Consider the following 14,467-nt stretch of genomic DNA (forward strand, 5'->3'; position numbering starts at 1 on the left):
GGGGGGGGGGGGGGGGGGGGGGGACCGACCGGTCACGCACCCTGGGCTCGCCGCTACCCGGACGCATTATGGCGACGCACGCACCCGTGACCCGGCTCGCGGAGCAGGCGAGGAGGGGGAGGGGGAAGGAAGGCTCGGGCGGGGAACCCGGGCTGCGCCTGCGCCTGGCGAGCGGGTCTCGGGGGGGCCGGAACCTGGGCGCGGGGCCGCACGTTCACGGGCGGAGAGAAATCGGAGAGGACGGGGTGGGGCCGGCTCGGCCAATGGACGTTCGCGGCGGGCGCAGGCGCGGAGCGCAGCAGCGGCGTAGTTGGGCTGAGTAGAACCCGGCCCCTTCTCCTGGGGGAGGTGAGTGGTTCCTGCCCGGCGTGGGGGATGGGCGGTGTTCCCCCTCCCCCCACGGCCGCTTTGCCAGAGGGGAGCGCACAGGCCCCTGCTGGGGCCACTGGCGGGCAGCCGGGGGGGCACTTCCTGTCGGGGGGCAGCGGGTGTGGGGTGCCCCCAGGCGTGGGGGCCGCTGCGGGGGGGGGCCCTTAGGCCAGGAGGCCGCTGCGGGACGTGGGGGCCCCCCTAGGCGTGGGCCCCCCTAGGCGTGGGGTGGGGGCCCCCTAGGCGTGGGGGCCGTTGCATAGGGCGGCGGGGGGTGGCAGGCCCCGGGGGCGTGGCAGGGGCAATGCTGGATGTGGGGTCAGTATGAAGCATTTCCGAAGAGCCTGTCCATGATCCTAACCTGGGCAGAAGCTTCAAACATCAGTGAAGCCAGAAGCGAAATAGCGGAACCAAGAGGGGTTTGAAATATCAGTGGGCAACTGAAGATTAGTCCTCTTGGAAAATGCAGCTAATTCTTTGGGGGGGGGGATTCCTGAGAAAGACATTCAGTGGGAGAAAGAAGAGTGGGATGCTCTAACGCTGGGGGAAGGCACGTGGAAAGTGGATGCTAAACTATGCAGGAGTTAACAGTGTGATGTAACCGCATGTGTAGAAGCATGATGTCACAGACTGGGAAAAATTAGAAACACTTGTCACTTACATAATGCTTTTCAGGTGATGATCTCAATGCATTTTACAAAAGAGGGAGCATCTCCTCATCTTCATCATCTCAGCAGAAACTGAGTCAGAGAGAGGTTAAGGGACCTGCCTAAGACTACACAGTAATATTGGTGGCAGAGCCAGAAATAGAATCCAGGTCTCTTGGCTCCCAGTCCGGTATCCTACCACACAGGTCTTGTGCAACTGCATCTGGAATATCACATTCAGTTCTGGGTGCTACAATCCTAGAAAAATATTGACACATTGGTAGGAGTTCAGAAAAGAACAACAAAACTAATTGGGGGGCCAGGAAAGATTGCAAGAGTGAAAGATGTGACTTGATTAAGTGGTGATTAAAGGATTGGGGAGAGACATGATGATGTACAGATATTTAAAGGGTTAAAACATGAGGGTGGAATGGAATTTAGTTTGATACTCAGGGATATAACTCGGAGTAATGAAATTAAAAGAGGTGGGGTGGGGGGACGTATTCTGAATCCAAGCAAAGGTTCCTAACAGTGGGATGTGTCAGGCTGTGGAATATTCTCCCTGAGTAAAAGAAGTATCATTGCTTGGGATATTTAAAACTAGAGTGACAAGACACTAACAAATACAGTGTGAGAAACAAACACAGCTGGATTCTGGGGGACCGGGGGGAGGAGGGGGCCGTGGGCCGGATGAAATTAACCAATGGGCCCGATCCAGCCTGCGGGCTGTAGGTCATCCACCCCTGACCTAATAGTATCTACACAGGGGCTTAGGTTGGCTTAACTACATTGCACAGAGTGTGACATTTTTCACAGCCCTGAGCGATGGAGTTAAGCTGTCCCAACTTCAGTGTAGACCAGGCCTGCGAGGGAAGAAGAGGGGGAAGCAAACAGACCCTCTGCACAGGGCAGAGTAAGTCAGAATAGTCAATGGTTTTGACAGCAATGTCAAAATGTCCCTGCTTTGGCTGCTTCTCCGGCTGGCTCCTGAGTCCTCTCTGCAACCCACATGGTTGGGGGAGGGCAGGCACTGCTTGGGTCTTAGGGCCCCCCTAGAGAGAGAGAGAGTGGGGGTGTCAATGAGGGGTTTGTCTCTGCTGCACAGTTCTGGATGTAGGGGAGTGCCAGGACAAGGGTGGCCTTGGCTGGGCTCTGTTTTCTCCAGTCTCTGTTTTGGCTGCTTCTGGTCCTACCAGGTGGAGTATCTGGCTGGCTCTTAGCTCTGAGAAGTAATCACAGCTCACCACTGGCATAGCCACTGTAAACAGTTTATGGCTAGAACAGTATGTTTAAATATGTTTAATTCCTTCCCCTCCAGCATTCCATCCCTTGCTCTCTTTTTTTGGGGTTTTTTTTTTTGCGGGGGAGGGCAGGTCTGTCATCCTTTGCTAATCCGGCTTCTTGAAGTCTTGGCTTCAACTGTTATGTAATATTGTGTGCTATTAAATAGTGGCCACATTCTGTGCGGTTGGTGGCTTCATTGTTGAATGAAATGATTCCTGACTCACTAGTTTATATACCATTTACATTGCTAAAGCACGTTGGGATCCTCTGAGACGACAAAGCCTGCTATCGAACGAAGATGATTAATATTAAGCATATTATGGGGAAAATGCGTATGCAATAGCTGTGGAAAATTACAGTTTCCAAAGTCACCATTAGTAATAGATCCTTGCTGGTGCATTCTGTCGTCAGTCACAGAGAGAAACTGACTAGCAAGGTGAAAAATGTATAGCCCTCAATGAGTCAAAAGTCATGTGACCCAAGAATACATAGCATATGTAAATCCCCAGTAACTGATTGTTTTCTTCTATTGGCGAGAGAGAGGAGTATCGTCAGGTGTCTGCCTGATGTCAAGAGTTAAAGAATAAAGATACTAGTAAGCATTTATCATTAGACTTTTTCTTTTTGGTATCAGGTGTAGTAGGATTTTGCCCTTTCCACAGTTCATTTGTTTTTTGCTTTGGGCATTAAGAAATAGAAAGAGAAAACAATAACAGAAACTAACTTGCTGTCTTGAATACAAAGGACAAACTTACAAAGATAGCAACCCTGAGGCTGCCTGAGAATCCTGAATCTGCAGACAGAGGTAAATAACTTGATATATAATATTTATTATTCCAGTTATGGTGGCACGGTTGAAAGACCATAGTTAAGGTTGCATCAGAGATTTTAGTTTAATTATGTATAGGATCTGGGAGAAAATGTTGTTTGAATGGGAAGCTATTGGATGTTTACAGTGAGAGGAAGGATGGTCTTATGGACTTGTTCCCAAACCCTAGAAGTGGTTCATGTCCAGTCTGAGATCTGGCAAAAATTTAGAGTCAGTTGCTCTATTCAAAACTATCCTTACGTTCGTATAGACAGAATGCGAAGAAGGGCCATACCAAACAGTAGGAGGATGCATTATTACTAACCGGGCCTGACAACTGAGAAACAGCTTGTTCCAGTGGGTAGGGCACAGGGCTGGGAGTTGGAAAACCTTGGTTATTTTTCAGGCTCTGCCACAAACTTCCTAGGTGATCTTGGGCAAGTCTCTTAATGGTTCTGTACCTCGGTTTCCTCATCTGTAAAATAGGGCTGATATCCCCTTACTTAACGGAGGTGTTGTGAGAAGTGTATTAATATTTGTGGTAGACAAGGTGGCTGAGGTAATATATTTTATTAATATTGTTATGTCTTCTAGACTTTGGTCCGCTAAAAGATATTACTTCACCTACCTTGTCTCTCTGATATGATTGTTAATATTTTTGGGGGCAGAAGCTAAGTACTGTGTAACTATTTTATTTATTTTAATTTTTTAAAATAAGTACTTACAGGTGAATGCCAGAATGGTAAATAGTCTCAGTCATTTAAATAAATAGTAATACAGAGGGTAAAACCATGTCTTTGTCTTTAAATTGTTGTTCAAACTGTCATTAAGGGTATACAATCAATTTGAAATCTAGTCAATTTCAAAAAGTTAGGCCTGGTTTACACTTAAGTTATACCAGTCAGTTAGGGGGTGTTACTGTTTTTGTTTTGTTTAACTAACTTAAGGGAACCAACATAATGTTATATCTGTGCTTATACTAGCATACCGTCTGTTCCCCCAAACAAACGTAATCTATACCAGTATAAATACTTCTATATTGGTAGAACTGCTTCCACATCTTGAGGGTTTTGCTGATTTAACTGTACTGGCAAAACCGTTAGGGCAGGTCTTCACTACGGGGGGGGTCGATTTAAGATATGCAAATTCAGCTATGCGAATAGCGTAGCTGAATTCGACATATCGCGTCCGACTTACCCCGCTGTAGGGACGGCGGCAAAATCGACCTCTGCGGCTTCCCGTCGACGGTCCTTACTCCCACCTTCGCAGGTGCAGTAAGAGCGTCGATTTGGGGATCGATTGTTGCGTCCCAACGGGACGCGATAAATCGATCCCCGAGAGGTCGATTTCTACCTGCCGATTCAGGCGGGTAGTGTAGACCTAGCCTTAGTGTTAGGTGCTGCACCTGCTCTGGGGTATCCCTGCTAATTTTTGTAGTTTTACAGTCACACGTCACTGTTCTTTAAAAAATATTTTTCTCATCCATCTTTCTGTGCGAAAGACCCTCACAAACAAAAGAAAATGACTACCTACACATAGGAAACAATAAAATTGACTAAGCACAAAGTGGTGTCATGCCCAGGGTAAACAAACTAAAAAAACCGATAAATACGTTGGTGTTTTTTCTCTCTTCAAACCTTTCAGGTATAAATCTAATGTATTAGATATAACAATAGTAAATAAAAAATTTCTTGAGATAATTCTTTCTAAGCCTCACAGTACTCTTGTGAAGTAGAGAAATATCACCAATTTATAGGTGGAGAAACGGAGGCAAAATGTTTTAGCAACTTGTTCAAGTCACACAGCAAATCGGTGGCATAGCTAGCTAGAAGACATTGCTCCTAGTTTTCAGCCTTGTGATTGGTCTGCTGGCTAACCCTCCCTATATTTACTGGATTTTCTTGTTTATTTTGGCCTCGGCCCCAAAAGTAGCTGACTTGAAGTTGTTGTAAAGGAGATACTGTGATGTGTGTGTAGGATTGTAATCCTGCTAGGACAAACGGTTACAATTCCAAACATACATCTTGCAAACATCTGCTATGGGCTGGATGCCGGTGCCCTTACTCACGTTGTTTTCAGTGTGGCCACCTGTGGAGTAAGGTACTAAACTTGAGTGTGTCAGAATCTGGCCCTGTGTGAGTAGTCCTTATGCAAATAGGCCCGATGATATAAATGTGATTAGTAGTGTGAGTAACCAAGGTTTAGATCCACAGGTAGGAATGTCCATGCCAGGGGTGTATATGAATGTACAGTATGTGCTTAGGTATATATACAAGATCTGGTGACTAGTTGTAGCATGCGGGCCATAGGAGAATCAGACTGATGACATTCAAAGCAAGAAGATGGTTAACTTTTTGTCTCGTATTAGAATTCCTGAAAATTCTCACAAGGGGAAGCAGATCACAGTTGAAATCAAACCAGTCATTAGTGTCACAGCATAAATTGCTGTCTAGATTAATCTGATTTTGGAGGCTACCCAGTGTAAATAACCGAACCTTTCATTGCTTACAGCAAATAAAGTACCATAGTTCCTTAAGCCTGTGTTGCAACCCGGAGGATCTGTAATTTTTGTTATGATACATCAGACTTCAATAAGATAATTAATACATGAGTATTTAAATCGCTATTATTCAGTCCCTGCTCACAAGAAGTAATATAAGTAAGGAACACAATGTGGCTGTTATAGAACTTGTGGAATGTACAAACTCATACCATTTGAGCATTAAAATTCTGGGGGAATGAAAGAAATTTAAAGAGGAACAAGGTGGGTCACAGGACAAAAAAAAGCAGCAGAGGACTATGGGAGCAGGAGATGGTCCAAGTGGATTTTTGGAAGCTATGTTCTTCTCTCCCTCTCTCCTTTTCCTCCAAACACGTGTGCACTAAAGTTACGATTCCAACTTGGAGTTTTGGACATGAACAAACCATTCTTCAGGGACACGATTTAATCAGAGTCCTTGGCTGGACTTACAGATAGCACCATAAAATTGATGATGATTCTTGCTATTCTGACATCATAAACTGCCAGTGAAGTTTGGGTAGTCACTGGACCCACAGGTCAAGTGATATTACCGTAGTCCCAAATTCTGCAGTTAAAACGTTTTGTGGTACTCCTCACGTATTGGAACATTGTTGGGTCCCCTCATGTCTCCTCCTCAGAGCCTCTTCCCACACCTCTGCCCCTTAGTGTTGCCTGCCTTTAGTCCATAGGCGTGTTCAGGAGGCAAAGCTGCTACAGCAACTACATTCTGTCACATTTTGTTTAACAGCTTTGCCCCCCAGTCCTGAGCTCTTTGAGGGCCAGAGTGGCATCTTTTCAACTCGGTGTGCTTGGCTTTTGTATTCCAGCAGGATAAATTTAAGTGTGGTTTATTATAATTTTATTATTGCATAGAATAAATTGTAGGCATCATAATGACGTCTGTATTAGTCTCTTGGTCCTCTCCGGTTTCATGGAGAACATAAAAGCGCTGGAAAAAATCACTTTCTGCCAGTTATTTACTGACCAGATTCAGAGAAAAGCCTGACAGGTGTAGATGTGATCAAGGTCAAGTCATTCCTTTTATGCTCATGACAAGCAAGTGTGTTGTGTAATGGGTGTCAGGTTCTAGAACCTTGTGCAAAGATGCAGAGCTGTTTAGATGACTCATCCTGGCAGTCAGACCAGGTGGCTCCTGCTCTCTCTAACTCAGTTTATAAAAGGTTTAGGTTAAATGTCCCTGTAGGCTAAGGCAGGAGTGGGCAAACTTTTTGGCCCGAGGGCCACATCCGGGTATGGAAATTGTATGGCGGGCCATGAATGCTCACGGAATTGGGGGTGAGGGCTGTGGCTGGGGGTATGGGCTCGGGAGTGGGGCCAGGAACGAGGAGTTCAGAGTGTGGGAGGGGGACCAGGACTGGGGCAGGTTGTTGGGGCATGGGAGGGGTTCAAGAGTGCAGGCTCTGGGTGGCTCTTACCTCAAGCAGCTCCCAGAAGCAGCGGCATGTCCCCTCTCTGGCTCCTATGAGGAGGCACAGCCAGGCGGCTCTGCGCACTGCCCAGCCCACAGGCACCGCCCCTGCAGCTCCCATAGGCTGCAGTTCCTGGCCAAGGGGAGATGCAGGGGCAGCACTTGGGGCAGGGGCAGCACGCGGAGCCCCTTGGCTGCCCCTAAACGTAGGAGCTGGCAGGACGGGGGGAGGGGGGGTGCATGCCGCTGCTTCTGGGAGCTGCGCGGAGTGGGGCAAGCCCCAGACCCCACTTCCCAGCAGGAGCTCAAGGGCTGGATTAAATCAGCTGGGGGGCCGGATGTGACCCACTGGCTGTAGTTTGCTCATCTCTGGGCTAAGGGAACTAGGGACATAGGGGTCGCATAGGAACAGTTGAGCTCCGGGTGTTTAAGTCAACAATAAAGGAAACTCCAGGCATGGCATGAGATGTGCTGCATAGAAGCCAAAGTGTATTGTGGTAGGAGCAGGCTGGTAGGGCCACTTGCTTATGTTTCCCCAAAGACGTTTTTTAAAGAGCTATACAATGTTCAAGCTAAACAGTGAAGAATTCTATAACGTGTAGAGGGCTGCATTGGTATCTTTTGGTAAATCAAACAAGTTGTCTCTTGTGCTTAGAGTAACAGAAATCATTTCTGCTTCTCTTAACCTTATGCCCCTGGGTAGCACTTTGAGACATGGCGAATAGGCAGCTAATGCCTTCTGTGGTGTTTACAATAATTTATTCACTGATGTGTATGGAAAGGGACATACAGATGAAAGCCTGGGCTGTTTTTACAAAGATGGGATTTTTCACTAACTATACTCTATTTTGGTACATGTTTAAAAAAATATGCTGAATAAAGCATGTATATAAATGTATTTTATTTATAAAGCACCACCCCAACCACAGCACTACAGATTATCAAAATACAACCAGATACTAATGATTCAAATATCATAAATACACAAAAGTATTTCAGTGAAACGTGATCATTTGGGAACGGGGAGGAGAGGCTGGGGAAGGCTTGGGGGGAGAGATAGCTCAGTGGTTTGAGCATTGGCCTGCTAAACCTAGGGTTGTGAGTTCAATCCTTGAGGGGGCCACTTGGGGATCTGGGGCAAAATCAGTACTTGGTCCTGCTAGTGAAGTCAGGGGGCTGGACTCGATGACCTTTCAAGGTCCTTTCCAGTTCTAGGAGATGGGATATCTCCATTAATTATTATTATTAAGGCTAGAGTTGCTGTCAGAGGAAACAATAATAAAATACCTTTTTTTGAAAAGAGTCTTTTCAAGGTGAAATTGGAGATGGATCAGAAGAGGTGGCCAATCCCACTCCCTAAAGCTCACAGCAGCCAAACCTTGGTTACCTGCATACCTGAGATGACCTAGTGGCAACATTGAAAGATGGCTGGTGCCTCAGATCAGTTACCCACCAGTATGGAGTCTATGGGGACATCCTAGATCTGTGCACCCTAACTTACAAGAATCACCTCAGATGTATTTTTCTGCCTTGTTTACTTGTTTTCTTTTTCTCACTTTGAAGGTGACATCACTGTAGAAGAGGATCCTAACAGCGAGCTAATGAATGTGGACATATGTATCCATGCGTGGCCCTGTTCCTATTACTTAAACACTGAGAAACGATGGGTCTCTGGCAGACTCTCACTGACTCCTATTGTGGTCAGGTTTACAGCTGACAAGACCGGAGAGCTTCTGGTCAGCTTCCATCTTTCCAGCATCAGTGAGATCAAGAAGGAGTCCTCCAGTTTAATATTCAGCTCCCTCACAATTCTGGAGAAGGAAAACACCAAGCACTGGTTCAGTTCCCTCCAGCCCAACAGAAATGTGGTCTTCAACATCCTGGAGCACTTCTGGAGGGAGCAGCTGTTGTCGTGTCCAGGGGCTGGAGCTCAGGCAGATTCTCTGCACACGACGAAAGGGAAAGAACTGACTGGTTTACTGTCTGCATCCCAGAAACGTATGGAGGATACAACAAAGGTGCTCCACTATCAGGGTGAACAGTTTGATAACATCATGAAAGGACTGAACAAGATTGACTCTGAAATGGATGTAACAGACAGGTACAGTAGCATAACTGGAGCTGAACAGTAATTGATAGTTCATATTGAATATGTCTGAAACCTTACTGTAAGATTTTCACATTCAGTACTCATGTGACTCCCTTCCATGCACCTTTTTTCAAGTTGCAATGCGTTATTCTTCCAGTTTTGTGTTAATTAGGGAGTGTTGAGTATGTCAGAAGGCCTAGTGGTTTTATGATGTCGATAATCCTCTCCACGGGCTAGGATGAGAACACTCCAAACTAATTTTCAGTTGGGGTAAATTTTACCCCCTCCTCCGTGCACGTGAAGAACCCTGCTGTGGTTTTACTCTGTAAGGGAGGGGTCTGTTCAGGAGCTGCGTAACCACTGCACTGAGCTCAGTTCTTCTCCCTGTGCTCTAGTGTATACGGCAGGGGTGGCCCGAGGGCCACATCGGGGTTGCGAAACTGTATGGAGGGCCTGGTAGGGAAGGCTGTGCTTCCCCAAACAGCCTGGCCCCCACCCACATCCGCCCCTCCCACTTCCCGCCCCCTGACTTTCCCCCTCAGAACCCCCAACCCATCCAACCCCCCTGCTCCTTGTCCCCTGACCTCACCCTCCCGAGATCCCTCATCCCTAACCGCCTCCCCAGGACCCCACCCCCTATCCAACCCCATGTCCCCTGACTGCCCCATCCACATCCCCGCCCCCTCCGAAGCCTATCCAACCCCCCCTGTTCCCCTTCCCCTGACCACCACCACCCAGAACTTCCGCCCCATCCAACTGCTCCCTGTCCCCTGACTTCCCCCCAGGACCCCTTACCCCTTACCATGGTGCTCAGAGCAGCAGGAGCTCGCAGCCCCACCGCCCAGCCAGAGCCAGCCACGGGTCCACGCTGCCTGGCAGGAGCTGCGGGCCAGAGCACTGGAGGCGTGGTGAGCTGAGGCTGTGGGGGAGGGGAGACAGGCGGGGTGGGGACAGGCATAAGCCTCCCAGGCCATGAGCTCAGGGGCCGGGCAGGACGGTCCCGCGGGCCATAGTTTGCCCACTTCTGGTGTACAAGGCAGAGCTGGAAAATCCACTGCCAGATGGATCTTTTCACTGCAGAGGGGACATGTGAGAGCTTGGCAGCTAAGGAGGGGAGGTGTCCTTTCCCCTCCCTGCACAGGTGTTGAGCATGCAGCCTGCAATTTTGGATGGGAGAATTTTGGCCTTAGTGCAGCTGTAGTTGGGGAAATGACTGTAGAAATGGCACCTCCTTGTTCTACATATGTTTTCAAATGGTGCAACCACTTGCTTTTCATTACATATGCTCACTACTATTAGATGCCAGCAGAATCAGTACAGCTGTGGAAGAATGAGCTCCTGGGTTCTGTTTTGTCTTGCGCCATGTTGATCAAAATGTCAGCTAAACTGTATCTGCAGAAAGTTCTTTTCTTATAAGGAACAGAAAACCGATGTGCTTCCTCTTAGAACATTTAAGACAAACCTTTCATATGAGTTATACACCTAAAGCCATATTTAGGCTCCTAAAATAAGTAGCCTGTTTTTCAGAGATGCTGAGTTTCCACATCTCACATTGAAGTCAGTGAGAGTAGCGGGTGCTCAGCACCTAAATTTGAACATTTTGTCTTTATAAGGCTTTTAACAATTACTAAGATGGAAGGCAAATGTAATCCGTTTTGTAAGGGTTTGGATGCTGCAAGTAGAATCCAGCAGTGGCATAAAGTAGACTTGTAGAGCTAAGTATATTGTAATATAGAGATATGTTAGAGATATGCAGCTGTAAGGTTCCTTCTGGGATCTGGGACAGATAGAAGTTCAAACGAATTTCTTTTGAAAGAAGTTTCTATTTTCCAGTGGGTATAACATCTGTGAGCAAGTGTTGTTGATTTCACAGTGATTCTGATTATATTTTCTACACCCTTTAATGAAAAGCCAAGGAAATTGAAAACTTCAGTAGCAGCTTTTAAAGTTCTCTGTCAATAAACAACGATTCAGAAAGTCAATATTCATTGGGTTTTTTTGGAAGAGACATTTGTTTTAAATTAAGATGCATTTGATTTAGATTAAGGGAAGCATGGTTTGTCTTCATGGAACTGAAGAAAGTTAGATGCTTTGATTTACAGATGGGTAGAATAAAGGAAGACACTGTACAAATGCTAATTGAGATTCTATTTATCTACTGCATCTAGGGATTAACTGACATGCAAACAGCCTAAAACTGTACCTAGAAATCATTAGCTTAATGAGGTGTTTTGACTTTGCACTTTACTTGTTTGGATTTTTAATTTATTTTTAAAACAGCTGATGGTGACAGCTTTCTCCTCTTAAGCTGAAGTCACATCTGCTGTACAGGGGGAAAAAAACCAAATTCATAGCACTTGAACACTGATCAGTTTACTTTATTGTAACTATTGTGCCAAAGTCCTACTTTAATTAGCATAGATCAGGGAAATAGTCACATTAAACTCCTCAGCCAGTGCCTTCTTTTGAAGTGTGTGGTGTGTGTGAGTGAAATATCTGTCAGTAATCTTCTTTCCCATGATATTTTTCAGTGTTGTGCAGAAGGAGTCCTTAATGTGTTTCTCTCATTAACCCCTTAAATATTTTTTAGCCAACTTGATTAGTAGGCTGCACGAGCAGCATCAGCTTTGTGGTGGTGCCTTCATGCGAGAGCAGTCATTGATGCCTAATGCCATAAGTAATGTCCAACGTAGACCACTTTGGAGACTGGTCAACTTGATGCGTGGCTCACCTGAGTTTCCTACAAGAGGAGTTGACCAGTGCACCAGTGTCTCCTTCTGGGAAGAAGAGCCAGCCCACAGCTCAACTTCTCATGCACTGAAATGGTGATGTGCATAGGGTGAAATACACCTCTGTGCAGAGGGCCAGCACACAAGGCCTTTGCACCACTAATATCCTACATAAGCCATTAAGATAGTTCCCAATTTTGTGGGACTTAAGTGGTGCCTCGATCTTGTGCTGGTCTCCTATGCAGAGGGGGAAATTTCATCCTGGTGACTTCATTGCATTAAAAAAAAGAAAGAAAGATAGCAAATGACTCTCCATTATATACCACAATAATAGATGCCTTATTACAACCGGAAAGCGATAGAATGGCAATAGAATAAATTACCCCTGCGTAGAAAATAATTTCTTGTGACTGTGCATGAAGCATTTGGCTTCCAGCAGTATAATCCAGTCTTGGGTGTATTTTTATACTTGGGAGTTATTTTACTGCCCTTGTGCTCCTAGCTGGTTGATATTTGTGTAGTATGATTTCTTTTCTATAAAGGCTTGGGAAGCATGGCTTTGTAGAACCTTGTTAATTACCTGCCAAATGCTATTTTGTATATTTTTGTCATGATCTTACAATTGGATATCCCAGAGGACTGCAAAGTATTATACCAGCTTTTACTGCCTTTACTAGTTTGCAGTAGCAAATGTTTTATAGTTAAGGTTGAGGCAAAGTTTCTCTTCTAAGCCGGGTAGAATTCCCAAATTAACATTGTGAAGTTTGGCAGACATCTTCCGCCGAATCAGACCCAGAATTATTAGAATAATTAGAATGAGAACCCCGGTGTGCACAGGAGCAGGGCTTTGGAGCTGTGCTCCAGCTCCGCTCCAGCTCCAGGCAAAAACCTGCAGCTCCGCTGCTCCGGAGCTGCTCCGCGCTCCAGCTCTGGGCTCCACTCCAAAGCCCTGCAGGAGAGACACTCACACTTAGGAAAGGCCCCTTAACCTTATAATGTTTTTATTAGCACAATTAGCAAAATCACAGATTCTCCAACCTAGCAAATTAGGTAGAGGTAATACAGGACAGTCAAGATATCCAGCATCTGAGTAGCTGTATACTCTCACCATCTGTTGCGGAGACCTAGAACAGGTGAGACAAGTGATCCATGAGTGGTCCTATATCTGGCTTGCCAAGAAGATTGTGATGGTGTAGGCTAAGGGTAGGCAACCTATGGCACGCGTGCTGAAGGCGGCACGCAAGCTGATTTTCAGTGTCACTCACACTGCCTGGGTCCTGGCCACCGGTCCCGGGGGGCTCTGCATTTTAATTTAATTTTAAATGAAGCTTCTTAAACATTTTAAAAAACGTATTTACTTTACATACCACAATAGTTTAGTTATATATTATAGACTTATAGAAAGACACCTTCAAAAAAACGTTAAAATAAATCAGAGTGAATAAATGAAGACTCGGTACACCACTTCTAAAAGGTTGCCGACCCCTGGTGTAGGCCATGGTTAGCCCTGTTATAGGGTTTTATGGTTCCATGAATATTCATAAGGATGTCCAGCCTTCTCTGTCCAAAGCCTAACTTCCTCATGATAATAGTGTTGGGGTGCTTTCTTCCCATAGGTTATTATTTCATTTACCTCAAGCTTATTACAATATGTGCCAATTGGTTATCATGCCATTCTTGCAATGGAACATCTGCTGACGTTCTCATCCTAAAATATCCAAAGCTAGCAATAACAGGCAACAGCAGAATACCAATCAGCAATTTCACCATACTTGTTTGTTACAGCTTTCTATCTTGTGGTACCATGTCATATAATGGTCGTAACCAGTTCCTGTAGCCCCGGGGCTCAATGCAGGTCCCTGCGGGAAGGGCTGGATAGAGCCAATTCCTGTCCTGTCATCTCCCTGGGGGAGGGGGAATGTTCCACCTTGTAACAGGGAGGCCTTCCCAGCTGCTGACTGCCAGAAAGTTGCAGGTCAGCAGGGGACAGGTCCTGCCCTGGGGTGCACAGAGACGTGTATCCCGGAGATGGAAGTTGGGGTCCTGACGACGGCTGCGGTGGGAACAGACCCCAGGGGCTCTGTAGCTGGAAGCAAGCCCAACCTAAGTGAAAGGGACGGCGGATTTTGCTGGCCAGTGAAGGGTCTGTCATAGCTGGTAACTGTGAGCCTAGGACTGGATCCGGGTCACTGTCCTTTTTGCGGGACACAGGGGAATGTCTGCCCCAGAGGGGAGCCCAGAGAGGAAGTCCAGACAGAAGGTGAGGGGGAACAGGAGGGTCTGCCCACCTTTTGTAGGGAGGCTTTTCCCCAGGAGGGGGGGAAGGATCTGCATCTGAAATGCCAGACCCCTCACCTGTGGATCAGATTTTAAGGGAAAACTGGGGGTCAGATCTCCTGGAGGGGAGAGTCCTCCCAGCTGACCTTTTGGGAACAGAGAGCGGGGTGTCCGAGGGGATCTTTCCAATCCAAAGCACGCCATTGAAAGATGCTGTTCCTGCTATGCTTGTAAAGATAAAACTCGCTCTTCAAGGCAGGAGGAAGAAAATCTTTGCATTTGGGAAGCTTCTCAAGTGGGTGGGGCCCAACACA

At 46.5% G+C, this 14,467-nt stretch overlaps 2 protein-coding genes across 4 annotated transcripts in view; one reads left to right on the forward strand and one right to left on the reverse strand.

Annotated features, from left to right (window-relative positions):
• The window catches only part of JMJD4 (jumonji domain containing 4), a 16,970-nt gene extending 16,847 nt beyond the window's left edge, over window positions 1–123 (reverse strand). Inside the window, exon 1 of one of the 2 annotated variants that reach the window (XM_034759769.1) lies at window positions 41–123. The gene's annotated coding sequence lies outside the window, so the exon portion shown is untranslated. The remainder of the gene's footprint in view (window positions 1–40) is intronic. The other variant, XM_034759771.1, reaches the window with a different exon arrangement.
• Window positions 124–249: 126 nt separating this feature from the next.
• SNAP47 (synaptosome associated protein 47) overlaps window positions 250–14,467 on the forward strand; it is a 33,463-nt gene continuing 19,245 nt past the window's right edge. The window contains exons 1-3 of one of the 2 annotated variants that reach the window (XM_034759776.1): window positions 285–348; window positions 3,045–3,105; window positions 8,622–9,159. In XM_034759776.1, coding sequence (XP_034615667.1) covers window positions 8,660–9,159 — 500 coding nt within the window. In that variant the 5' untranslated portion in view covers window positions 285–348; window positions 3,045–3,105; window positions 8,622–8,659. Of the gene's footprint in view, window positions 349–3,044; window positions 3,106–8,621; window positions 9,160–14,467 lie in introns of both variants that reach the window. The other variant, XM_034759775.1, reaches the window with a different exon arrangement.

The sequence above is a fragment of the Trachemys scripta genome, chromosome 2, assembly GCF_013100865.1.
Source record: "Trachemys scripta elegans isolate TJP31775 chromosome 2, CAS_Tse_1.0, whole genome shotgun sequence".
NCBI classification, from domain to species: Eukaryota; Metazoa; Chordata; order Testudines; family Emydidae; genus Trachemys; species Trachemys scripta.